This window comes from Phacochoerus africanus, chromosome 12 (assembly GCF_016906955.1).
Source record: "Phacochoerus africanus isolate WHEZ1 chromosome 12, ROS_Pafr_v1, whole genome shotgun sequence".
In the NCBI taxonomy this organism is placed as follows: Eukaryota; Metazoa; Chordata; class Mammalia; order Artiodactyla; family Suidae; genus Phacochoerus; species Phacochoerus africanus.
In genome coordinates this window covers 18,845,898-18,872,828 of record NC_062555.1, presented here as the reverse complement: position 1 = coordinate 18,872,828, position 26,931 = coordinate 18,845,898, and the positions used below count along the sequence as shown (strand labels likewise).

The 26,931-nt window shown below is 40.1% G+C and overlaps 1 protein-coding gene across 1 annotated transcript in view; it reads right to left on the bottom strand.

Moving 5' to 3' along the window:
• The window catches only part of DNAH14 (dynein axonemal heavy chain 14), a 319,091-nt gene that overhangs the window by 76,250 nt on the left and 215,910 nt on the right, over positions 1-26,931 (bottom strand). Inside the window, 9 exon segments of the mRNA XM_047754627.1 lie at positions 330-424; positions 1,274-1,399; positions 1,925-2,033; positions 7,380-7,561; positions 9,030-9,221; positions 11,904-12,065; positions 14,673-14,870; positions 21,852-21,944; positions 23,409-23,576. Coding sequence (XP_047610583.1) covers positions 330-424; positions 1,274-1,399; positions 1,925-2,033; positions 7,380-7,561; positions 9,030-9,221; positions 11,904-12,065; positions 14,673-14,870; positions 21,852-21,944; positions 23,409-23,576 — 1,325 coding nt within the window.

Sequence of the window (26,931 nt, the reverse complement as noted above, 5' to 3'; positions counted from 1 at the left end):
GATCCCACGTTGCTGTGGCTCTGGCATAGGCAGGCAGCTACAGCTCTGATTTGACCCCTAGCCTGGGAACCTCCATATGCCACGGGAGCGGCCCAAGAAATGGCAAAAAGAAAAAAAACAAAAAGGGTACATAAAATACTGATATGCCTTATAGTTGATGGCATAACACTGCTAAGATACAGTATATAAAACACATAATGCAAAATTTAAAGTAACCAAGATAGGTAAAAATGACTTAATCTAAAAGTGGAACATGGACAACTTTGACATGCATTTTTGCTTTATTTTGAATTTCTCCAACTCTTAAGAAACTGAGGTAAGTTACTCACCTTAATTCAGAGATATCAGCTTTATCCAGGGCATTCAGAGCTAAAATTGCCTTGTCTACAGCTGGCAGTACACTTTTTAATTCCTTGTCAGTTTTCTGCAATAAAGTGATAAGCTCCTCAATACATATGAATGAATACAATCACCTACTTGACATTTTTATATTTTTGGGAGTTCCCACTGTGGCTCAGTGGTTAACAAACCCAACTAGTAACCATGAGGACGCAAGCCCGATCCCTGGCCTTGCTCAGTGAGTTAAGGATCCGGCGTTGCCATGAGCTGTGGTCTAAGTTGCCGTGGGTCAGATCTGGCGTTGCTGTGGCTGTGGTGTAGGCCTGCAGCTGCAGCTCTGCTTTGACTTCTAGCCTGGGAACTCCCAAGTTGCAGTCGTAAAAAGGAAAAAAATTCTTTGTACACGGAAGACATGAAACTCCACGCTCTGCCTTCTCTGAGCAGAGGTGGCTATTGATCAGACCAGGACTGAACATTCGGTAATTTGCTACATCAGACTGGTTCCAGCTGGGATTCTGACTGGAGAGTCTGGAGGGGAACTGGCCAGTTTTAAAAGAGAGGATTATTCATGCAAAGGGAGAAGTGACAAAAATCAAACAGACGGTCCCTAAAGCTGCTTCATTTCCTGCAGATGATCCTCTTGGAGGACACATGTATTTTTGATATGGCTTCAGTGAGTTTCTGTTCATTGTCCCCAGAAGAACCAGCCTCCCTGTCTCTTCTAGGATTTCTTAAGGACAGGGACCCTGTGTTTCTGTACTTCCTGTTTTCATTTAATAGTGTCTTCAATAAATACTTGTTAGGATAAAATGAAAAGTATTCTAAGTTGGGGCTCTATTTATTTAAAAGCAGTCAATCTGATCTTTAAATGTGCACGGTAGGAAAAATTTTGCAAATGTCTAAATGACTGTCATTGATTATATTTTAATTTTACCTGAGCATACTCTTCCACAATTCTTACTTCTTCTGCCATAATTTCTTCATCTTGTTTAACAAGCATCTGAACTTTCTCAACTACTTGTGAATCTTTCTGTAGTTTTTCCATTAGGGTTTCTTTTTCCTAATGAACCAAACAATTCTTTTTAGAATAAATATTAAGAGACATGACATACTTTTTAAAAGAGAAATTCAAATAACTCATTTTATTATAGACGTTGTCAAAATCAGCTTGAAATATATTTGCTTAACAGACTAACAATAATGACTACAATAAATATCATTTCATACACTATACATAAAGAATGATGATAAGTCATGATTTTTAGAATACTTGGCAACTGTAAGTTACCGCAGCACATTTCAGATAGATTTAACTAAGAGCTATGGAATTTTTTATGTAAGATGTTACCATTAGTTATATACCTATTATCACATTTAATTATTAAAATATAACTATGCTACTACTTTGCTATTGGTTTCCCTCATTTTACAGATAAGATAATTGCAGCAAAGAGACATTACATAGCTGCATGGTAACAAAGCTGGAATTCTAACAAATAATGGTTAAGTATCAGCCTTTACTTTCAAACACGAGTTTACATGAAACTGTAACAATCTTTAAAACAAGATCTCAAACCAAACACACCTTTGTTTTCTGTTCTATTTGAGGGTGAAGGATCAAGAGCTCCTCCTGCATCTCTGAAACCAGAGTGGTTGCTTCCAGGATCTTGGATAGACCTGTATAGAAATGATTCCTAAAGGGAAAAAAAAAGTAATGAGAAGGTATAGATCGTGCAAGCGAGATGTACGGTGATCATGGATTGGAAGACAACCTGATAAAGATGTTCCATGTCTATTCTCCCCAGACTGATAGGTGAGTTTAGCACAATTCCCGTCAAGATCTCAGTAAGATTTTTTTGGTAGGTATGGACATGTGTATTCTAAAATTTATCTGGAAAGGCAAATGAACTAGGGTAATTAAAATAATTTTGAAAAGGAAGAATAAAGTGGGTAGAATTACTCTATTGACTGCAGGACTGATTGTATAGCAACAGTAATCAATAGTAGTCAAGACTCTGTGTTACTGGCAGAGGGACAGACATGGATATTGATGGAAAAGATCAAGCACCCAGAAATAACCCCCCATAGTACACCTAACTGGATTTTGACCAAGGTGCAACAGCAACAGAGGAAGGAAAGTTTTTTCAACAAATGGTGCTGGGGTATCAGTTATACAAGATGTTATACCTTACGCCGCATAGAAAATTTAGCTCAAAATGGACCACAGATTTAAATGTAACAGGTAAGGCGTTCCACTGAGGCTCAGTAGTAACGAAACTGACAGGCATCCATGAGGATGTGAGTTCGATCCCTGGCATTGCTCAGTGGGTTTAGGATCCAGGGTTGCCGTGAGCTGTGGTGTAGACTGCAGATGTGGCTCAGATCCTGCATTGCTGTGGCTGTGGTGTAGGCTGGCAGCTACTGCTCTGATTCCACCCCTAGCCTGGGAACCTCCATATACTGCAGGTGCAGCCCTAAAAAGATAAATGACAAAAAAAGTGTAAGAGGTAAAACCATACCACTTTTAGAGGAAAACACAGAAGAAAATCTTCAGGATCTAGGACTTGATGAAAAGTTCTTAGACCAGAGAAGTGTAATTCATAAAAGAAAAAAATTCATAAATTGGACTTCATCAAAATTAAGACCTTTTTCCTCTGTGAAAGACCCTGTCAAGAGGATGAAAAGACAATCTACCAGCTGGAATAAAGTATCTGTCATCTGCATATACTAATGAGGATTCATATTTAGAATAAAGAATTTCAGAAGCCAAGAATGAAAAAAATTGAACAATCCACTTAGAAAATGTACAAAAGATATGGAGACATTAAGTTAAAAAGGATTATGGATGGCAAATAAGGGCATGAAAAGATGTTCAACATCACTAACCATAGAAAAGTGTAAATTAACGAGTTCCTGCCGTGACTCAGCGGAGATGAATCTGACTGGCATCCATGAGGATACAGGTTCGATCCCTGGCCTTGCTCAGTGGTTAAGGATCTGGCATTGCCATGAGCTGTGGTGTAGGCCACAGATGCAGCTTGGCTAGTGGCTACAGCTCCAATTCGACCCCTAGCCTGGGAACCTCCATGTGCCCTGGTGTGGCTCTAAAAACCAAAAAAAAAAGCAAAAAAAAAAAAGTGCAAGTTAAGACCACAATGCCACATAATCACACACTTACTGGAAGAGTTAACATAAAAAAGTGACCATATCAAATGCTCTCAAGGATGCAGAGAAATTGAATTTCTAATACATGGGTGAGAATGTAAAATAGTACAGCCATTCTGAATGAACAATTTGGTGTTTTCTTAGTAGGTCATATGACTTAACAATCATACTCTTTCCACTTATCCTAGAGAAATGAAAATTTACAACTACACAGGAACCTGTACCCAAATGTTTATGATGTTCATAATCACTCCAAACTGGAAATAGCCTGAATTCCTTTGATGGGTGAATGGTTAGGCAAACTATGGTACACTCATACAGAATACTACTTTAGCAATAAAAAGGAAAGAACTATTGATACATCCAACAGCTTGGAGAGGTTCAAAAAACATTGTGTTGAGTGAAAACAATCTCATTCTTTTATGCAAGGGATAAAATTGTAGAAATGGAAAAGAGATTAGTGGTTGAAAGGGATGGCAGGAGGAGGGGAGTGGGTGTGATTATCAAGGGGGGCTGAGGGGAAGTCTGGTGGGAATGGAACAGTTCTGTATCTTTTTTCTTTTTCTTTCTTTCTTTTTTTTTTTTTTTGTCTTTTTAAGGCTGCACCTGCAGCATATGGAGGCTCCCAGGCTAAGGGTTGAATCGGAGCTACAGCTGCTGGCCTACACCACAGCCACAGCAATGCCAGATCCAAGCTGAGTCTGTGACCTACACCACAGCTCTCAGCAACGCCGGATCCTTAACCCACTGAGTGAAGCCAGGGATTGAACCTGAGTCCTCATGGATAACAGCCAGATTCATTTCTGCTGAGTCACGATGGGAACTCCTAGTTCTGCATCTTGATTGCTGTTGTGGTTACATAAATCTCCACATATGATAAAATGGCATAGAATTGTATACAGATATTCTACTCATGCCAATTTCTTGGTTGTGATTTTGTACTATAATTATGTAAAATGTACCCGTTGGGAGAAACTGAGTAAAAAGTACCCTGGATCTCTCTGTACTATGTTTGCAACTCTCTATAAATTTAATGATTTCTCCAAAAAAGTTTATTTAAAAGAGGCTATAAGATAAAGTTGCAAAGCTTCCATTTATCTCTTCACTAGAATAAAAACATTGAAAACGGACAGTTTGTATGAATCAAATACATAAAAATTCAAAATTTAAAATTAGAAGACTACTGATCTATTTAGTCAACAGAATTGTAGTTCTAATTCTACCAAGAGAGGGAAATAAGTGCTAGAGAACACTTTCTAAAAATGGGAGATATGGTTTCTACTTCTTGGGCTTTCATAATCTGGAACACCATCAGGCCCTTTAAGTTGTGAATTATGTAGGTGTTTTCGGTATTTCATTCTCTGCTCTAACTCTTGGGATAGGTTCTCAAAACATCTCATGTGGATTACTACAATAGCTTTTAAACCTTTGTTTTTATTTTTGTATCTCTCCAATTTATCCCCCATTCTAATAACCGAGGGCTCTTCCTGTAAGACAAATCTATTATTCACTTATTTAAACAGTTATTATTTGTTGTGTGTTGTATATGTCACATACTGTGCTTAGCATTTAATCTGTAAACATATGATCCTCAAGAAACAGGTGATATTAAAAATAAAATGGACTCAAAAGAAAAAGTGAAAGAAAAAACCACCACTGGACAAATGACACTCAGCTCCCAATGGAGCACACACTTAACACAGGCAATCTGGGCTTTAACTGTGATTATTCCCCAGGAGGACACCCCCCCCCCCGCCCCCACTTAAACAGGATGTTTAGGAGTTCCCGTTGTGGCTCAGTGAGTTGCAAACCTGACTAGTATACCTGAAGATGGGGTTTGATTCCCGGCCTCCCTTACTGGGTTAAGGATCTGGTGTTGCTGTGAGCTGTGGTGTAGGTTGTAGATGCGGCTCAGATCTGATGTGGCTGTGGCTGTGGTGTAGGACGGCTGCTGCAGCTCTGATTTGACCCCTAGCCTGGGAGCTTCCATATGCTGCAGGTGTGGCCCTAAGAGAGAGAAAAAAAAAAAAAAAAGAAAAAAAAAAGAAAAAAAAAGAAACAGGATGGTTAATGTTTTGGGGTGAGGAAAAGGTGTGGATTGGCTGTGAGGGACCCAAAGCATGTAATTAACCCTTTCCACTTTTTCTTCTCCCACATCTAACCCTGGGAAGCTGGGCTATTGGATTTGTGAGTAGCAAAGAAGAGCTGGGAGGTGAAGACTTAAAAGCTGGTGCTTCTTTGACCATCTGGCTCTGCTTGATGGCTATGAGCAGTTATGGATATTGATAATAACGCTCATGCACATAAGGTGACAGCTCTTACGGTGATCCTGGTACAAGCCACACATCAGGGGGTGGGAGATGGTCTAGGATGGTACAGGGTACCTAAGGAAGACACTATTGAGCCACTTAGGGATGCGTCTGGGTACGCGGTTGGGCAGTGGGAAAGTGGATGGAGTGACAGTGAGAGGGACTGGTCCCCAGTCACGACTGTGAATGGATGGTGGGAAGGGGACCCTGTAGAAACCTGGAGGAGGATCCATTAATCCCGATGACTCATGTCTTCAGGGCATCTGGCCAATTCACCGAGACTGCCGCCATCACGGGCAATTTCATCCCTGGCTAATCAAAGTCTTAATCTACGGACTTTCGGAAACCTCCCAGGAACTGCTAACCCCAGGTGAACAGCCTTTATGTAAAATAATAGAAGCAGATTACCCTTCGGAACTAACGGGATTGTGTTCACAGACTATAGCCACTGCTCTATAATGAACTGGTATTGAAACTGTCATCCCTACTTGATCTTGTTAATGAAAACTTAAAATCAGAAACTGACCCCACATGAGCAAAATGCTGCTCCTGAGGTTGCTTCTGTAAATGTCAAGTCTATACGTGTCTGCCATACACTAACCAGTCTAAACTCTCAAGCATGAGTGGTGCTGAAAAATTCTGTGGCCTGGGGCTTCCTGCTGGCCATTTGCCACAGAGTGTGTGTGACTGCAAATGACTGATGCTCTTGGATGAATAGCATTTTTAACTGGCTGGGCTTCAGATAGGAAGCCTGTCTGTGGTCTGTCCTCCAAGTGTCAGAGTCATGGCCACTCTCATCCAGTGTTGTTCAAGAATGGATTTGGTGCTAGCCCCTATCAGTACCATTAATATGGGTGCCTGATAGGGTGGCCTATTCTTTTTGGGCTGGGTAAGTGACAGGTCACTGGATGGAGCTGTAGAGGAAAGACTCCACCGTGGCACCCTAGCAACCTTTTATGCCTCCACATAGGTCATACAGGAAGAAGTCTAACTACAACGGATCTCAGCCTGTGACCCTCCTGGAACTCGAGAACGTGGGATGCTTGTGAGCAGAGGCTGCAAGACTTGTCTCCCACTCTTCCTTATCTTGCTGGCAGGCAGTCATGAGATGGTTTCTCAGTGTCTCCTGGGTCCTGAGCCTTTCTCCCTCGTGCTTCCTCCCCCACCTTCTCAGGAAGAGTTGGGGCTCTAAAGCTGCTTAGCTGCAGCATGACATGGACGCCTCAGCAGCAGGGGGACCCACCATCTGTGATGTAGTCACCTGGCTCCTTTTATTTTCATGTTGTCCCATAGGCTAAGGGACATGGAGAGTGGCAACGATGGCCACTCTGGCTTTCATTGTCTGTGACTCAATTTAAGAGAAAGCCTTCCCTTGACGGGGCAGACTCTGAATGACCAGAGGGCCAACATCCACCTTCTTTTACTTCTTTTAAGATCTTCTATAGCTTTGGTCTTTTTTTCTCCACTGAAAAGGCAGATGTGGGCTGTTTTGTATTTGTGTCTCTTTTGCAAATCAAAGCACAGACGTGATATGTACACATTTCTGATTTGCTCTCAACGTCTTACCTCTTTTTTTGCATTTCCTTCTCTCGGGACTTCAAAATGTGGACAAATGTACCCATGAATTGCAAGTAGTTACTGGGGCTGATGTAATAATGCCTTCTCGTCTCTTTAAAGTATCTTATGCTCAAGTCTTTTATACTTTTGTGGATTTGGACACATGTTAGGGCAAGTTTTTCTTTTAAGTTCTGAAAAATAATAATTGCTAAGAATTAAGAGAAAGTAATCCAAATAGACATACACACAAAAGAAATTTTTTTTTTTTTTGGTCTTTTTGCCATTTCTTGGGCCGCTCCCGTGGCACATGGAGGTTCCCAGGCTAGGTGTCTAATCAGAGCTGTAGCCGCCGGCCTACACCACAGCTACAGCAATGCGGACCCGAGTTGCGTCTGCAACCTACTCCACAGCTCACAGCAATGCCGGATCCTTAACCCACTGAGCAAGGCCAGGGGTCAAACCTGAAACCTCATGGTTCCTAGTCAGATTTGTTAACCACTGAGCCACAACATACACACAAAAGAAATTTGAACACTGTGAATAACTCGAAATAGTTTATCATTTCTGAGATGTAGAGATGTAGAAAGAGGCTCTGGATGAATGGGACGAAGAATATATGTTTTAGTGGTTAGACAGTGTTAGGGTGGAAAAAACGACAAAGTGATTTTTTTTTTTTCTTTTTAGGGCTGCCCCCGTGGCATATAGGAGTTCCCAGGCTACAGGTCATATCGAAGTTACAGCTGCCGGCCCATGCCACTGCCACAGCAATGCGGGATCCAAGCCATGTCTGTGACCTACACCACAGGTCACGGGAACGCCGGATCCCTGACCCACTGAGAGAGGCCAGGGATCAAACCTGGAAGGGGGGGTGGAACCAATTTCCCAGGGATTTTGAGGGTTGACTATATAGATATATAGGTGGGCAACTAGAGTGGAAAGAGTGTCCCCTTTATTGGAGAGAATTCTGACTTGACATAATCTAGTCCTGATTACCCATCTCCCAGCCACCAAGCTTAGCCAAACCTGGTCACTTCCAACCCAGCTGTGTTTTCTTCCTGGTTCCACTCCGAACTAAACTTCTTTTACCTTCCTTGAACACCTGAACAGGTAAGGCTGTAAGCCCCTTTCTAGGTCCCACACTGAGTTTCAGGCTTCTATGGATTTACAACTTCTTTTGCCAACAAGCCACGGGATCCTCAGTTGAATCACTCTGGAGCAGACTCTCACTGACTTGTGGCTCATGAGTTTCGACATAATTTTGTGTGTGGCTCGTGCTCTCATTTCTCTGTAGTTTTGCTGTTGTAACCAAGCCAGAGAAATTTACAAGGAGGATACAGAAGGTTGCAGCATCGTCCCCAGAGCATCTGGTACCAAGATGGACAGTTGTTACCGTCCTGGAAACACGCTGTCCGTCACGGGGACACCTTAGTGAGGAATCTGGGCATCTTTGAAATAGGGTCAATCAGGGGGCAGAAGACATGGGGAATTGATAAAAAGTCAAGACAAACTTTTGACTTCTTTCCTAATTTTGCCTAGAGCTGCCTATCTTGTTCCCACCTAGGGTTCTTTACTATTCAGGGAGGTGATAACTGCCAGACTCTGGTAAGAAACTGAAATCTTCAACTTGCATTAGACCTTTTTTTAAGATGTTATATTTACCTCTCTGTTCTCAAAATCCACCTTTTCTCTTAAGAAGGAATTGGCTACAGTCAGGAGAGCTGATTCTGGCCACTTCTCGTACCAATCAATCGTGCAGGCGCTGATCAAAGAAGGATATAGTCTACAATTCTGGTGAAAGTTAGGTCTTGTAGGACTCATGGTCATAAGAATATGAAGATTTTTACGTAACCTCTGAAAATTAATGAAAAGATAGGTTGTTAAAATGTAATCCACTGCTTTGGAGAAAATATTATATTGAAAATTTCATTTAAAATTTGTTTTGGAGTTCCCATCGTGGCTCAGTGGTAACCTACTAGTATCCATGAGGACATAGGTTCGATCCCTGGCCTTGCTCAGTGGGTTAAGGATCCGGCATTGTCATGAGCTGTGGTGTAGGTTGCAGATGTGGCTCGGATCCCGCGTTGCTACGGCTGTGGTGTAGGCTGGCAGCTGTAGCTCCGATTCCACCCCTAGCCTGAGAACCTCCATATGCCATGGGTGTGGCTGTAGGAAAAAAAAAAAGATAAAAATAAAATTTGTTTCAATATTTTTCCTTAGTGGGTAGACTAGAGACCTATCAACTGTGCAGTGAGTACCTTCCATGACTGGAGTCTTTCCAAGGGCAACTACAAGTCTTAGAAGGTTCTTCTGGGAAATGCAGCCAGGTTCTGCCCTGGGGGACCCCATGTTCTTGGCTTCAGCTGGATGGACTGGTAGAGGAGGTGCTGGACTCCAGAACATTCCTTGCATAAAGCATTTTTTTTTATGAAGGGGTGTGGTGCTAGAGTTCTCTTCAGTGGGGAAGCTTATATCAGACGGTGATGGGTCCTACTGTTCAACTTTCCTCTGGGATGGTGTGCACTGAAGACTCATGGAAACTCAAAGTAAGAAATGGTCAGGTGAATTACAGCTCAAAGAGACAAAGGGAAAGAGAGACGGATGCTATGGGGAGAACACCAGGGAGACATTAATAAACTCTGACAGCTAAAGGATTACAGCCAAGCAATACTGGATCCTACACAATTTTGCAGGTTCTAGGCAAAGAGCTAGTTTCTTTTGACCCCTAAGACCTGGCTATGTTGTCGTTGTTCCTGGTTTCGTGGAAAGACTGACCATGGGGCACAGATTCCTTCCTCATTTCCGCTTGTCACCTTATGATAAAACCAGCCTGAGGAGTTCACTTCAAATAAAGTGATAACATCTTTGAGCCTCAAGCAGCCTATGTTGCCAAATAAGTGTGAAAAAAAGAAGAAAAGACCATGCTGAAAAAAAGACCAAAGTCCAAGAATTTTTCCTTTTTGTCTTTAAAATCTTTATAAAAGAAAATGAAAATGCTCAATGCAAAATTCATACAATACAGATGGAGTTCCTGTTGTGTCTCAGTGGGCAGAAATCTGACTAGTATCCACAAGGACGCAGGTTCAATCCCTGGCCTTGCTCAGTGGCTTAAGGATCTGGCATTGTCCTCAGCTGTGGTGTAGGTCGCAGATGTGGTTCGGCTCTGGTGTTGCTGTGGCTGTGGTGTAGGCCGGCAGCTGTAGCTCCAACTCCACCCGTAGCCTGGGAACCTCCACATGCCTCGGGTGCAGCCCTAAAAAGATAAAAGACAAAAATAAATAAATAAATAAATAAATAAATTTCATACAACACAGAAATGTTTAAATTAAAAATGAAATTACCTCTTTTTACTTTATCCATCTCCAAACTCCTATTTGAAGATATCCACCAATTCAAAATGTTCTCTTACTATTTGTTGTTATTGTAAGAGAAACTTCAATCATTTTTGAAAGTATAGTACATATATGAAATTAAGATTGATTTCTCTCCAGGATTCTTGGTTTATTTTTTATTTCTGGAGTACACTATTCTCCACACCCCAAATTAGAATTTGCTTTTCCTTACCACTCACAACCTATTGGATAAGTCAATTTATTTATTTATTTTTTAAATGTTGAAATGCTGGTTATGTTTTGTGATTTTTATTTTTTCCATTATAGTTGTTTTACAGTGTTCTGTCAATTTGGATAAGCCAATTTTGTAACAAGGTGCTAGAGTGTCACAAGTTATCAGGATAATCTTTCTACCAAAACATTTAAAAATATAACTTGGTCCAAGCATCCATGTGTATGGTATTGTTCTCTCTCAATTGTGGATTCCATTCCTGGAATTTTTTACATCTTCTTCTTGTGCCAGATGACGAAGTATCAGCTGAGGAATGGAGGGTGGCCTAGCTTAGTTTTCAAATGACTCCATGAAAGGCAGAAACTGAGAAATAAGCGGGCAAACGTTTTGGTTTGGCTGATGAGATCTATCTGTTCTCTCAGCCACTGGTCAGCCATCATGCCTTAAAGACGCAGAAAGCCTGGCTGATGTGTCTAGTCAATCTCTCTCATTAAACAGATTCTTTCCCAGCTACCCAGACTGCTGAGTTCAATCTGAATATCACCTGCTCTATCTGGCTGATTTCTTTTTGCATCCATCACCTCCTGGTCAATTCTAGGGCTATTTTAGGGGGTGAAAGAATTCTTGTTTTCTGCCTTTCCAGACCTGGTACAGACATGTAATTGAAATGAAAACCTCACCAGGGCACAAAACAATCTTGGATCTTATTTCTCTTGTCATTGCCTCCAGCTATTATTATTATTATGATGATGATGATGCCATTGAGAGCCAGTCAGGCTCAGATTCTTATTGATCTTTGGCCTGCCTGTGGTGTGTCTGTGTGTAGGGATGAAAGTCATTATTTTAGCTTTAAAAACTCAGCTAAAGAACCAAAAAAATTATCCAATCTGAAAATCATGTACAGAATGATAAACATAGTTCACTTTTCATTTGTCATGACAATAAAGCTAATTCACAAAAAAAAAACCGTACCTTTTGGAAGAATGACAGTAAAGCTTGCCTATTATCAATATAACCAGACTGTTCAGCGAAAGATTTGATCCTCAGTGCAATCGAGTCCAGCTCCTTACTTTCAAACAAGTCAGGTATTTTTCCCAAACTGAGAACGCTGTTCAAATCTTCCAAAAACAACCCCTTAGGTGAAACATATAATCAGAAGTGAGTAAGTTATTCATATATTCTACTCTAAACACACCAAACCGAGAAAGCAATTGTATTTAAGAAGAATTGAGATTAATTAAAAAAAAAAACCTTCTTAATTGAAGCCATCAAGAACAGCTTTTTCCAAGTCAAAGTAAGCTTCATTCATCCATTCACTTATCCAAACATTAGACAGACATACATATATTTGGTCCAGATGGGGTATGCCAAACAACTGCGTCTGGCACTGGGGCAGGAGGATGGGTGAGGTGGAAACAATAATGAGCTGGGCAGGGGCTTCGCTTTAAGCTGCTCATAGTCGTTCTCAGTCCTTTTGTGTTTGACTCCTCCACGAACTAGAAATCACATGGCCAAAGATTATTTTAATTTAACCAAGTTCCCCTCTATAAAAGGTTCCAAATTGAAGAGGAAGGTAACAGAGGAGAAGCAGCAGTGAAAGAAACTCAGTTAGAGGTTTGGTTTTTTTTTTTTGGGCTGTTTTTTTTGTCTTTTGTTTTTCTAGGGCCACACCCGCAGCATATGGAGTTTCCCAGGCTAGAGGTCTAATCGTAGCTACAGCTGTCAGCCTACACCACAGTCACGGCAACGCCAGATCCTTAGCCAACTGAGGGAGGCCAGGGATGGAACCCGAGACCTCATGGTTTTTAATTTTTTTTTTTGCTTTTTAGGGCTGTACCGAGACATATGGAAGTTCCCAGGCTAGGAGTTGAATTGGAGCTGCAGGCCTACGTCACAGCTACAGCAGTGCCAGATCTGAGCCACATCTGTGACCTACACCACAGATCACGGCAATGCCAGATCCCTGAACCACTGAGCAAGGCCAGGGATCAAACCTGCATCGTTATGGATACTAGTTGGATTTGTTTCTGATGCGCTGCAATGGGAACTCCCATAAAATTAAAAAGTATGAACATTTTAGTTTTGAGAATAAATCCAAGCTTTCTTTTTAAAAAATGCATTATTAGCATTATCAAGTCCCCAGGATACTCCTCAGTCACTCACAGGTTCCTGGTATTTCAGCCCAGTTGGGGCAGGACAGAGAGCTGATGGGCTCTCTCCAGCAGAGACCAACAGAGGTGACATGGGGCCAGCTGCTTTCCTGTCTCATCAAGTACATGATGGAGAGCAGCCAAAGCTTTATTAAATACTCTGATTATTACCTACTTGTTGAGAGTTTAGCTAAGTCCTTTCATGGTATCATTGCCTCAGCGTCTACTTTGGCCACACAGCCCACAGGGGCCTCCAAGTGACACTAGCCCCTCACACAAGGACATGCCTTAGACAGCAGGCCACAGAGTCACAAGCAAACGTGAGTTCTGATGTGACTTCCCAACAGCCCTTGTGATCAACATCCAGCATCCCGCTGTGTGCCCCTTAGATAAGACCCTCGTGGAACCCAAACCCGTCTATGGGTTTGAATTGACAAATCTGGTCCTAGCCTGGACCCCCAAGCACTCCACCTGCAGACCCTAATCACAGCAGGTGCCCCAGGCCCTACCCCCTCTCAGCATTCTGCCTCCACCTCCCATGTGTCCCCTCAAAGCGGGCTGTGTCCTCCAGGCCCTGGGAGTAAGAAATGTCTCATTTCAAACCCTCTTGTGGTCTTTTGTTAAACTGTGGCTCACCATCCAGTACCCTTTACTCCACTTAACAAATGTTAACACACTTAACAAACTTACAACAGCACTTTCTATTGTCTTTTATTTTTTTAGGGCTGCACCCGAGATGTATGGAGGTTCCAGGCTAGGGGTAGAGTCAGAGCTGTAGCTGCCGGCCTACATCACAGCCATGCAGGATCCGAGCCACGTCTTCGACCTACACCACAGCTCATGGCAACGCCAGATCCTTAACCCATTGAGCGAGCCCAGGGATAGAACCCGAATCCTCATGGATACTAGTTGGGTTCATTACCACTGTGCCATGACTGTGTGGATTACATATTAATAAAGTATAATCTGCAAGGAAAGTTCTTAACTTGATGGTGAAATTTGAGCAGAAGGATAAAGGAGAGAAACCAAAGCTTCAAAGTGACAGTGCCTTATGGATTATGTGGTCAGAACAAATGAAAGTGTTCCTTTCATTTTTTAAATTTTTAATTAAAATTTTTCTTTTTTGGCCACCTCTGTGGCATATGGAAGTTCCTGGGCCAGGGATGGAATGTGAGTCGGAGCTGTGACCTATGACAAAGCTGCAGCAACACCAGATCCTTAACCCACTGCACTACAGTGGGAATTCAGCATTCTTTTTTAAAAGGACAGATTCCAAAACTGATTTGGATATAAAATGGATGACTTCAGCTACATAAATATATTACTTCCAACTTGTCAATTAAAATGAAAATTATAAAAATAGACAATTATTTTGTTGTAATGCTTATGCAAAATTATCTACAGCATGATTGGAAATACATAATCATCTCTATCTAGTCTATAGGCCATGACTTAGATAAGGATGGAGAATGAAGAGAAGAACTGATATGGCAGGTGAATAGGACCATAGATAAATATTATATTTTCAAATACTAAATTTTGGGAGTTAAATATCAAACGTTAGCAAGTTATAAAGACAAAAAGTACTTACCTGATCTAGGTTTAAATTAGTAACTATCAAAGCAGTGGGGCTCCCTTCTAATCCTGTTTGAATAAACACCTTTTTAAAATCTTCTTTGAATTCCATGTATGCATAATTGTGAGATAAAGGCACCCGGTAGACTTTGTTTTCTGTCAAGTAACAGGCCAAAGTCGCACAAGTTTCTTTTCCGCAACCATCTATTCCAATCTTGGAAAGAAGAAAAATATCCAACCTGTAATTTTTACATATGTTCTGGGACTCTTTCAATGTATAATTTTCTATTTAAATGTGCTAGAAATTTAGACAGTAAAACTACCTTAGACATTTTTTGATAGATACATGACACATAAAGTATTTTATCAAAGTTTTATAAGGCACTCAATATTTTATTTTCAATATTTTCAACATTTTAATCTTTTCACAGCCTCTTGAAGTATACGAAATACCTGCACTGGAAAGATAATCTGGAAAAACAGCATAGATAGGCTTAGAAATCACTGGTATGTGACTGCCAATATTGGAGTCTTCATTTTTAAGGATTTAAATAGGTCTTTTCCTATTTATTTTGAGCAATAAACACTTAAGAAGTGCTCTTTAGTAATGATGACAAAGTATTACCCTTTTAAAACAGCTTGATGAGGTATAATTTACAGACTATACCTGTATTATGTGTACAATTAAATGACTTTTAGTGAATTTACAGTCGGGCAACATTTTTAGAGCATTTCTCTCCTCCCCCTGATTATCCCTCAAGCCTGTTTGTAGTCAAACTTCTTTCCAACCTCCAGTCCCAGGCAACCATTAATACGGTTACTGCCGCTATAAATTTGCCTTTCTTGGCCCCTTCCTCTAAGTGGAATCATACGATATGAAGACTTCTGCTTCTCTCACTTAGCATGTTCCCACGGATCTGGGTGCCCGTGAAACTCTAACCAGGGATATCTTGCTTCAGTTGAGTGGAACAAAATAAATATGCAATTTTAACTTCAAAAAATGGTTTCAAGTTTCCTTCATGTTGTAGTGTACAGCATCAGTAGTTAACTCCTTGTTATTCCTGGAGGGTATTCGGCTATGTGCATAAGCCACTTTTTGTCCATCCATTCACCCACCGAGGGACACTACCATTGTTTTAACCTCCCAGCTGTTATAATAATAACATGCTATGAACATGTGCAACAAGGCTTTGAGCAAACGTTTGTTCTACTTTCTCTTGTATAGATACACAGGAATGGAATTGATCACTCACAGGGTAAATTTATGTTAAATTTTATAAGAAATGGCCAAAGCATGTTCAAAAGGAGTTGTGCTATTTTACACCCCATCGGCAATGTACGTGAGTTCCAGTTTATCCACACCCTTGTCAGAACTTGCTAGTGGCCAGCTTTTTGATGACAGTCATTCTCGTGGGAGTGTAGTGGTATCTTTTTTTTTTTTTTTTGTCTTTTTGCTATTTCTTTGGGCCGCTCCCGCGGCATATGGAGGTTCCCAGGCTAGGGGTCAAATCGGAGCTGTAGTCTCCGGCCTACGCCAGAGCCACAGCAACGCGGAATCCGAGCCGCGTCTGCAACCTACACCACAGCTCACAGCAACGCCAGATCGTTAACCCACTGAGCAAGGGCAGGGACCGAACCCGCAACCTCATGGTTCCTAGTAGGATTCGTTAACCACTGCGCCACAACGGGAACTCCCTGTAGTGGTATCTTAATGAGATTTTAACTTGTATTTCTCTAATGATTAATGATGTTGAAAATCTTTCCATGGGCTTATTAGCCATTTACAACTGCAACTCCGTGGAATGCTAATACACGGTGCCTAACTGCACTGGCTAGAACACATACAGTGCTGAACGGAAACTGTGAGAGTGCATCCTTGCTTTGTTTCCAGTCTTAGGGGAAAAACATTTAGTCTTTCGCCATTAAGCATGAGGCTAGCTCCAAATTCTTCATAGGTCCTTTTATTAGGTTGGTGAAACTCCTTTTCTGCTGAGAGCGCAAATGGTGGAGTTCCCACTGTGTCTCAGCAGTAATGAACCTGACTAGTATCCATGAGGATGAGGGTTCAATCCCTTACCCTGCTTGGTGAGTTAAGGATCCAGTGTTACTGAGAGCTGCAGTGTAGGTCGCAGACATGGCTGTGACCTGGAGTTGCTGTGGCTGTGGCGTAGGCCAGCAGGAACTTTCACATGCTGCACCTGTGGCCCTAAAAAGACACACAAAAAACTCATAAATGGTGTTGTATTTATCAAACACTTTTTCTGTATCTATCATGTGGTTTTTGCCCTTTATTCTATTACTCTGGTGTTACATTAATGAATTTTGGGATGTTAAACCAAACATATATTCCAGGAATAAATCTCACTTGGTCATGGTATATAATACTCATATATTGTTACATTCAACTGGTTAATATTTTGTTAAAATTTTTTACAACAACATTCACAGGGGATACTGGTTTTCTTTTTTCATGACGCCTTTGTATAGTTTCAGTGTCAGGGTGATATCAAGCTCACAGATAAGTTGGGAAGTATTCCTTCTTCTATTTTCTGGAAGAGTTGTAAAGGATTGCTTTAATTTTTCCCTAAATGTGAGAATTCTCCAGGGAAGCCATTTGGCCCTGGGCTTTTCTTTGCAGGAAGGTTTAAGATTTCTAATTCAATCTCTTTATTTGTTATGAGTTTATTCAGATTTTTATATTTCCTCAGTAATTGTGTCTTTCTCGCTAAGAGTCCATTTCATCTAAGTCATTTAATGTGATGGCATATAGCTGTTCATAGTATTACAAAATTTTCATTTCTGTAATGTTGGTAGCTATGGACCCGCTTTAATTGCTGATTTTAATAACTGGAGTAGTCCTGCTCTTTTTTCCTTGGTCGGCCTTGCTAAGGGTTTGTCAATTTAGTTGATCTTTTCAAAGAATGAATTTCTGTTCTCATTGATATTCTCTATTGTTTTTCTATTCTCTACTTTCTTCTCTCATCTTTATTATTTTCTTATTTCTGCTTGCTTTGGGCTTAGTTTTCTTTCCTTTTTATAGTTTTCTAAGGTGGAAGCTTAGGTGATTTATTTGAGTTTTTTTCTTTCTTTTTAAAATATAGACATTTATTAGCATTCCCATTGTGGCTCAATGGTTAATGGATCTAACTAGGAACCACAGGATGCAGGTTTGATCCCTGGCCTTGCTCAGTGGGTTAAAGATCTGGCATTGCCATGAGCTGTAGTGTAGGTTGCAGAAGCAGCTTGGTTACTGCATCCTGTCACTGTGATGTAGGCCAGTGACTACAGCTCCAATTAGACCCCTAGCCTGGGAACCTCCATATGCCATGGATGTGGCCTAGAAAAGAAAAAAAAAAAAGACAAAAATAAGTAAATAAATAAATAAATAAAATATAAACTTATATTGTAAATTTTCCTCTAAGCACTGCTTTAGGTACATTCTATTTTTGTTTTCATTCATCTCAAAGTATTTTCTAATTTCTCTTATGATTTCTTCTTTTACCCATTTGTTATTTAGGAGTATTTTATAAAAGTTTCTTGAATTTGTGAATACTCCAAATTTCTTTCTGTTATTGAGTCCTACAGTAGTTCTGTTGTGATTAGAAAACATACTTTGAATGACTTAGATCCTTTTAAACGTACTGAAATTTGTTTTCTGGTTGGGCATATGGTGTATTCTAGAGAATGTTCCATGTGTGCCTTGGAAGGATGCATATTTTGCTGTTGGGTGGAATCCTCTATATGTGTCAGTCAGTTGAAGCTGTTTTACGATAGTGTTGACATCTTCACGTTCTTATTGATTTTATAGTAGTTGCTCTATCAGTTATTCAGAGTGGGGATACTGAGGTCTCTAACTACTACTGTTGAACTGCTTATTTCTCCCTTCAGTTCTGTCAGTTGGCTTTACGTATTTTGGAGCCTAGTTGTTAGGTGTATATATGCTTATAGCTATCTTCCTGTTAAGTGATCCTCTTATTTTTTTTCTGTTTTCTTTATATTGAATATAATTGATTTCCAATGTTATATTAGTTTCAAGTGTATAGTATAGTAATTCAGTATTTTTATAGATTATACTCCATTGAAAGTTATAAGATAATGGCTATAATTCTCTGTGATACACAATATATCCTTGTTGTTTATCTATTCTATACATAGTAGTTTGTATCTCTTAGTCCCATACCCCAATTTCACCCCCACCTCATCTCTCTCCCCTCTGGTAACCACTAGTTTGTTTTCTATAACTGTGAGTCTGTTTCCATTTTGCTACATGCCTTCATTTGTTTTATTTTTTAGATTTGAGCTATAAGTGATATCATACAGTATTTGTCTTTCTCTGAGGTATTTTACTAAGCATAACTTTCTCTAGGTCCTTCTAGGTTGCCTCAAACGGCAGAATTTTTTTTTTTATGGTTGAGTTTTTTATATATATATATTTTTATATATATAATTTACACACACAACATATTCTTTATCAATTTTTCTGTTGATGGACTCTTGGGTTGCTTTGATGTCATGGCTATTGCAAACAGTGCTGCTACGAACACTGGGGTGCATGTATCTTTTAGAATGAATGTTTTCAGTTTTTAAGGATAAATACCCAGGAGTTGGAACTGCTCCTGTATTGGGTGTGTATATGTTAAGGAGCACAATAATATCCTCTTCTTTTATTGATCCCTTTATCATTATATAATGCCCTTGTCTTTTGTCATATTCTTTGTTTTAAAGTCTGTTTTATCTGGTATGAGTATTGTTACCCACACTTTCTTGTGCTTCCTCTTACATGAAGTATCTTTTCCCCATACATCACTTTTATTCTGTGTGTCTTGCATCCTGAAGTGAGTCTCTTACAGGCAGTATATAAAGGGGTCTTTTTAAAAAAAAAAAAAAAATCCAATTAGCCACCCCATGTCCTTTGATTGGAGCATTTAGTCCACTGACATTGAATGTAATTATTGATAAGTATGTACCTACTGCCATTTTACTACTTGTTTTTGTAGTTTTTCTCTGCTCTTTTCTTCCTTTTGTTTCTTCCCTTGTGGTCTGGTGATTTTCTTTAGTAGTATACTTGTGTTTCTTTGTTTTTAGTTTTTGCGTATCTACTGTAGGTTTTGTGATTTGTGGTTACCACTGGGTTCATATGTGTTGATCTATATCTACTTGTTTTAAAGTGACAGTCATGTAAGTTTAGACATATTCCAAAAGAGCTACATTTTTTACTCCTTTTCCTTATGTTTTGTGCTTTTGATGTCATATTTTCCATTGCACATTTATCTCTTACATATTTACTGTAGTTAAAGTTGCTTTTACAATCTTTTGTCTTTGAGTATTTATACTGGCTCATTTCAGTGGTTGATCTTCAGTCCTTACTATGTATTTGCCTTACCAGTGGGACTTTAGTATAGCTTTTTAACTTTTGTCCACTTAGGGAGGTCCTTTTAACCTTTCTTTTAGGGTAGTTTTAGTATTTATGAACTCTTAGTTTTTATTTGTCTAAGAAGTTCTATATCTCCTATTTTTTAATTTTTGTTTAATTTTTTTCATTTTTTAAACAAGTGGCCACACCTGCAGCCTATGGAAGTTCCCAAGCCAGGGGTTGAGCCTTAGCCCCTGTAGAAGCAATGCAGTTATATTGTGAGCCACAAGGGAAGTTCTCTCTCTCCTATTTTAAATGATAATCTTGCTGGGTAGAGTATCCTAGGATGCAGGCCTTTCCCTTTCAGGATTTTAAATATACTGTGCCACTCCCTTCAGTCTACAAAGTTTCTGCAGAGAAATCAGTTGACAGCCTTATGGGGATTCCTCTGTATATATGACTCTTTGTATTTCTCTTGCTGCCTATGAGTATGGAATAAGCATAAGCACCAGCATGTTGTTGGTGCCTATGCTATGCTGGTTGCATAAGCACCAGCATGACTGCCACCATCTCACTCAGGCTCATCCCTGAGATCAGGTCACCTCTGTTAATAACTGAAATCAGACAGACAAGATTATAGCTTTTACTGAGCTTACATTTTAAGTGTGGTGATAGATAGTAAATAAATAAAAATTAATGTTCTCAGATAATGCTAAGGACTTGGAAGAACAATAAGGCAGAATAAAGGGACAGAATAGAATGACAGGGACTGAGGCAGGGGAGGGACATGCTACTTTAGATAAAGGGAGCAGAGAAAGGCTGTTGCAGCTGCCCTGGTGGAGATGATGCTGGCTTGGATAGGGTGTTGGCAGGTGAGATACAGAGAAGTGGGAAGATTTGAAATATATTTTGGAATTTTTATTGCCAGGACAGACTGATGGACTAAATGTGGGGCTTAAGAGAAAAGTGTCAACAATGAGGGGCTGTTGAGTTTCTGGATAGAGTAGTAGGTATGGTAGTGCTATTTATGGGGTGGGAAAAGTGAGTAAAGGAATAGTCTTGGTGGTAGAAAGATCTGCCCTTGTATTTTTGCCTTAATTCTATTTTCCAGTTTTTAATTCCTTTTAATTAGTCCAAAACATATCTGTATTAATAAAAGACTATTTGAATAAAGGTCTAGTTGTTCTGAATGCAAAAAAGAGCCCTTTGGGGAAAAAAAGGTATGTACTATATAATTAAATAGCTATAAATAAAGCATAAAGTACATAAAATTATAAACACAAATAATAATTTAAACTGGTGGTCATAAATAATGTGATTTATATAAATGGCTGAATATGTTGAATTTTATTTAGCCTTCTGAAAAGCTTTTCTCTATTTAAGGTATTTGTGGATTTTCCAAGAATTTAACTCTCCATCTAAGGTATTTGAGGATTTTCCAAGAACTTAACTTTCATTTGGATTCCACGAGAAGTAAAATTTTGTGCAGTGACTCATGTTTCTAAATAAATATTCAAGTAATTGTATTATTTTTGAAGTCAAGATTCACCTGCATAGATACTATGGTAACACTGACGATATGCCAGAGATGGTGCCAGATCCGGCACTTTTTTCTTTTCCACATCAAATGCCTTTTGAAAACAAAAAGCCTTTTTACGTGCTGATAAATGTCTTATGCAAACTCTTAAGAGGACAAGGATCTTATCATATGATGCAACAACTGTGAGTTCTCAGAAATGGAAAGTCTGGATAAATAAGACTTCTGTAAGCAGAGTAGACTTTATTGGCTTTCCCTAATTTTTATTTTGCAGGCTTAAAATATTAAAAAGTGTAAATCCTTACCAGTAACATGTGACTTCCTGGTTGTCGAAGGACCCTCGTCACTCTTGTGATGTGTTCTATGGCTTCCTTGAAGAATACCATGGAGTGAGAAATCTATCCAGGGAAATGGAAGAAATAAATTGATTATAGCCATGGAAACACTGCATGTTCACTGTGGTTTAACTTACAGGATATAGAAGTGAGAAGGGCTTTTCTGGTAGTCCAGTAATCCAGACCCAGTAAACCTGTTTACATTTATGGAAAATAAAGTTGCATAGTGAGAACTGTCCTTCTGCTAATATTCTGATAAGCAAGGTTGGAAGGGGTGCATAAGCTTGAGGGAAGAGGACAAAGAGGACAATAGCAGGATCCAGGCTGCTGTCTTCTGCTCTGTCTAGGGGTGGAACATGTGGTGGGAGGAAGAGTCCCAGGAATTGGCTGGGGTATCTGTGATGTTGTTGGGTGCCTGTGTTCCAACATGTATCTGCTCACAGCAACAATGGGGGAGACTGTAAATGGGTCACATCCATATTGCTGCTGCTTGTTGCTACTCTGGACCCTCTTGCCACACACTTGCTTTCATTTCTTAATTCCTTTAATCATTTGATTTTTTACAGCCTAAGTTGTCTACCTTGTATTTAAAATTACACCTTATTATGGGAATGTAAATTGGTACAACCACTATGAAAAACAGTATGGAAATACCTCAGAAAACTAAATGTAGAACTACCATATGACCCAGCGATCCCACTTTTGGATATATATCCAGGCAAAACTTTCCTTGAAAAAGATACATGCATCTGTATGTTCATTGCAGCACTAGTCACAATAGCCAAGACATGGAAACAACCTAATTGTCCATCAAGATGAATGGGTTAAGAAGATGTAGTACATATGCTCAATGGAATACTACTCAGCCACAAAAAGAACAAAGTGATGCCATTTGCAGCAACATGGATGGAACTAGAGACTCTCATACTAAGTGAAATAAGTCAGAAAGAGAAAGACAAATACCATAAGATATTACTTATATCTGGAATCTAATAAATGGCACAAATGAACCTTTCCACAGAAAAGAAACTCATGGACTTGGAGAACAGACTTGTGGTTGCTGAGGGGAAGGGAGTGGGATGGACTGCGAATCTGGGGCTAATAGATGCAAACTATGGCATTTGGAGTGGATAAGCAATGAGATCCTGCTGCAGAGCACAGTGACTTATGATAGAACATGAGGGAGGATAATGCGAGGAAAAGAATGTATATATGTATGCCTGACCGGGGCACCTTGCTATACAGTAGAAATTGACAGAACACTCTAAACCAAGGATAATGGAAAAAACAAAAATCATTAAAAAAATAAAATAAAAAATGAAATTATACCTCATTAACTGAGACAAAATAAAACGAACAATATAAATCTCCCCTAAAATTTGAGAGTACTTTTCCTGATCTCTCTCATCCTTACACACATGATAAAAATATTTGATTTTATATACACATATACATACAGGTGCATTTGTATATAAATGTATATGTATGTATATAGTACTCAGATTTTTATGTAGTATATGTGTTTACCTCCAAAGATGCCGAATTCAACTTCATCTGGAATTCATTAAGTATCTCAGCAAGTTTATGATAGTCATTGGTATTCTGATACATCTTCTTTCTATGAGGTTTGTTTATATCCAAGAAATCCACAAATATAATTGAGTCACTCATTAGTTTTTCTTTGGTCCACAGGATCTGTTTTAAGATAATAATTTAATAGTATCTGTTAATAGCACAACTCTACATGTTATCAAAACTAATGCAATATATTTTGTATCAGAGGAGCTCTTAGCACAATAGATCTGGGACTCAGGGGTTCTTCACCTTTTTTGTCCCATGGACCTCTTTTGACAGTGAAACCTGTGGACTCCTTGTCAAAACAATATTTTAAAATGCGTATAGGGAAATGCAGGGGTTACAAAGGACACAAAATGTATGGGAAAACAGTTCTATCTAAGGACTCTTTGGCCCCAGATTAAGAGCCTCTGCTGTGGGAATAACGTGTTGATAGCATGAGATCTCACCAACAATCTGCAAAGGAGAATTTTCCCTGAGTCAGCTGTTCATTACCACCACAGATCTGCAGGCTTCCACACTAGCTTTCCTGGTCACTTGGCAAACTCGAGCCTGACTTTCACACCAAGGTCATGGGCTACTCCTTCTTTGAAGTCTGACCATTTCCCTCTCCCCTAAAACCAGGTAGAAAAAATTATTTTCTCTTCCTTCCCGCCACCACTGTCATGTGTGCAAGGGTCTGCCATGGCACTCACAGAAACCTATGCACCTTTTAGGTGGTAAGGTGCTTGGCGGTAGGGCTACGCTAATTCCATGTAGGTCTCGGAACTTAGCTCATTAGGTGTCTGGCCCTGGAAATTCGTAACAGGCTCTCAGAAGATGTTTGCATAAGCAAATGGCTAAAGGAAGGCTGAGGGCCAGGATGATATGATAGCTAAGAGAGTACCTGGAGTTAGACAGCCAAGCTTTGAATAATGATTTCACCCCTTAACTACCTGTGTAACCTCGGGCAAGTTATTGATCTTACTCTGCCCCAGTTTCTTCATCTATAAAATGAGGATAAAAATAAGACTTATCCCAGAGAGATGTTATGAAATTTAATTGAGTAATGATAGGTAAAGCTCTTAAAACAGTGCCCGGCACACTGTAAGCGTTAACTATTACTAAAGTCATTTTATAAAAATCCAACCGAGGAGTTCCCATCGTGGTGCAGTGGTTAACAAATCTGACTAGGAACCATGAGGTTTTGCGTTTAACCCCTGGCCTTGCTCAGTGGGTTAACGATCCAGCGTTGCCGTGAGCTGTGGTGTAGGTCGCAGATGAGGCTCGAGTTGCTGTGGCTCTGGCGTAGGCCGGTGGCTACAGCTCCGATTCGACCCCTAGCTTGGGAACCTCCATATGGTGCGGGAGTGGCCCTAGAAAAGGCAAAAAGACAAAAAAATAAAAAAATAAAAAAACATACCCAACTGATTAAATGGTATTGTACAAACCCAAATTCTTGCAGGAGTAATTTACATCCTTACATCCTTAAAAAATGTCTGGTTAAAATGTCTTTAATTTGGGGGTACTGTAGCTCTTCTTGCTGTTCATAGGACTGAGTCTAGTAGGAAAAGACCTGTCTCCCGTAAGTATTGGCTTGCTCATCTTCCACTGCCTCTACCTCTATTCTTTGGTCTAGCAAAGTCTTGAAACTAAATTGTGGAGTGCCCATTGCGGCTCAGCAGGTTGCTGACTAGTATCCATGAGGACACCGATTTGAACCCTGGCCTTGCTCAGTGGGTAAAGGATCTGGTATTGCTGTGAGCTGTGGTGTAGGCTGCAGATGCAGTGTGGATCCTGTGTGACTGTGGCTGTGACATAGGCTGGCAGCTGCAGCTCTGATTCTACCCCTTGCCTGGGTACCTCCATATGCTGTACCTGCTGCCCTTAAAAAGCAAACAAACAATCAAAAAAAGTGAATTTTGATACTGTGATAGGAATTTACAGGGAGGGAGTTTAGGATCTCCTGGGGGCAGGAATAAGCTCTCTTTAGATGGTTATTCTAGCAAAGTCTCTTCATTCCTCTATTCATTCATTCATTCATCCCAGATACATTTATCAAGTACCAACCAGGAGTCAGGAAGGATGTTAAATTCTGGAAATCTAGGTAGGGATAAAAATCAATAACTTTGTTTTCATGGAACTCACAGGTGAGAGAAAGAGAGGGAGAGAGAGGCAATGACAATTCTAATAAGTCCTGTGATAGGAAAAGCCCACATTCCTATGAGAATACAAAGAAAGGATTCTTAACCTGGAAAAAATGTGGTGCTGGTGAAAAAAGGCCACTAAGAGAGAGGAAGCATGAGCTGAATCTTGAAGGATGGTCAGGAGTGAGCCCAGGAAAGGGACCTCTATGTGCATATAAATGGGGCAATAATAGAGCTCAAGCTGCACTTTGGTTAAAGTATGGGTCTGAAATGCTTACATTTCTGGAATGCGGAGAGGCTTTAGCAGTAACGCCATCACTGAGGCAGGAAACACGAAGGCAGGACACCAGGGACGGAAAGAGAGAGCGCAGTGAATGAAGACGTGAAGCTGTTTTTTAAATGGTTTTGTATACTGAGTGTGAAGTACCCAGAGTAACAGGAGATGGATTTAGAAGTCAAACCAAGGTCTAACTCTAGAATTCAGGCTCTCTCTGCCAAACCACCTGTCTCTACTTGCAACGCAGGTATAAGATCTGGTTCTTTTCAATACGATGCTATCGTACATTTACTGAGTGCTTAACAGGTGTCAGAAATTGTTCTAAACACTTTACCCAAATTAGTGCCATTAATTCTCAGCACCGTCCTATGATGCAGGTACAAATACTACCTTTACGTTAGAGATGAGGAAGCTGACACACAGAGGGGTCACCTGCCCAAGCTTTCACAGCTCAAAAATGGAAGGGCTGGGTGTTGAACTTGGGCAGAGTCTGGGTTTGTAACCTCTGTGTTCGACTGCTTCTCAGGCTGTCAGGGAAGAGAAGTGAGACTAGAAGAAAGGACTGGAGAGTCTAGTGTTTTGAGTGAAGGAAAGGAGAAACAAGGTGAGTGTGAAGCATCACCAAAGAGTAGCCCCAAGGAGAGAAAGGAAGCTCTGCATACTGGGGAGCCTGGGAGATTCTGGGCGAGGAGGTGACAGTGGGGTGATGTGCAGCTGGGTATCTAACGGAACGATTTTTTTCCCAGATGTTTAAAAAAACATTGGAGGGTAGAAGTGCTACGGATTAACAATTTTTTTGATTAAAATTTTTTATTATAGTTGATTTATAATGTTCTGTCAATTTCTGCTGTACAGCAAAGTGCCCCTGTTATACACACACACACACACACATATATATTCTTTTTCTCACATTATCCTCCATCATGTTCCATCATAAGGGATTAGATGTAGTTCCCTGTGCTATACAGCAGGATCTCATTGCTTATACACTGCAAACGATATACAAACCAAGAAAAGTCTAGGCTAAAGAGCAGAAAACTCAGATTAAAGGAAAGTAATAACGAGAGGGTCT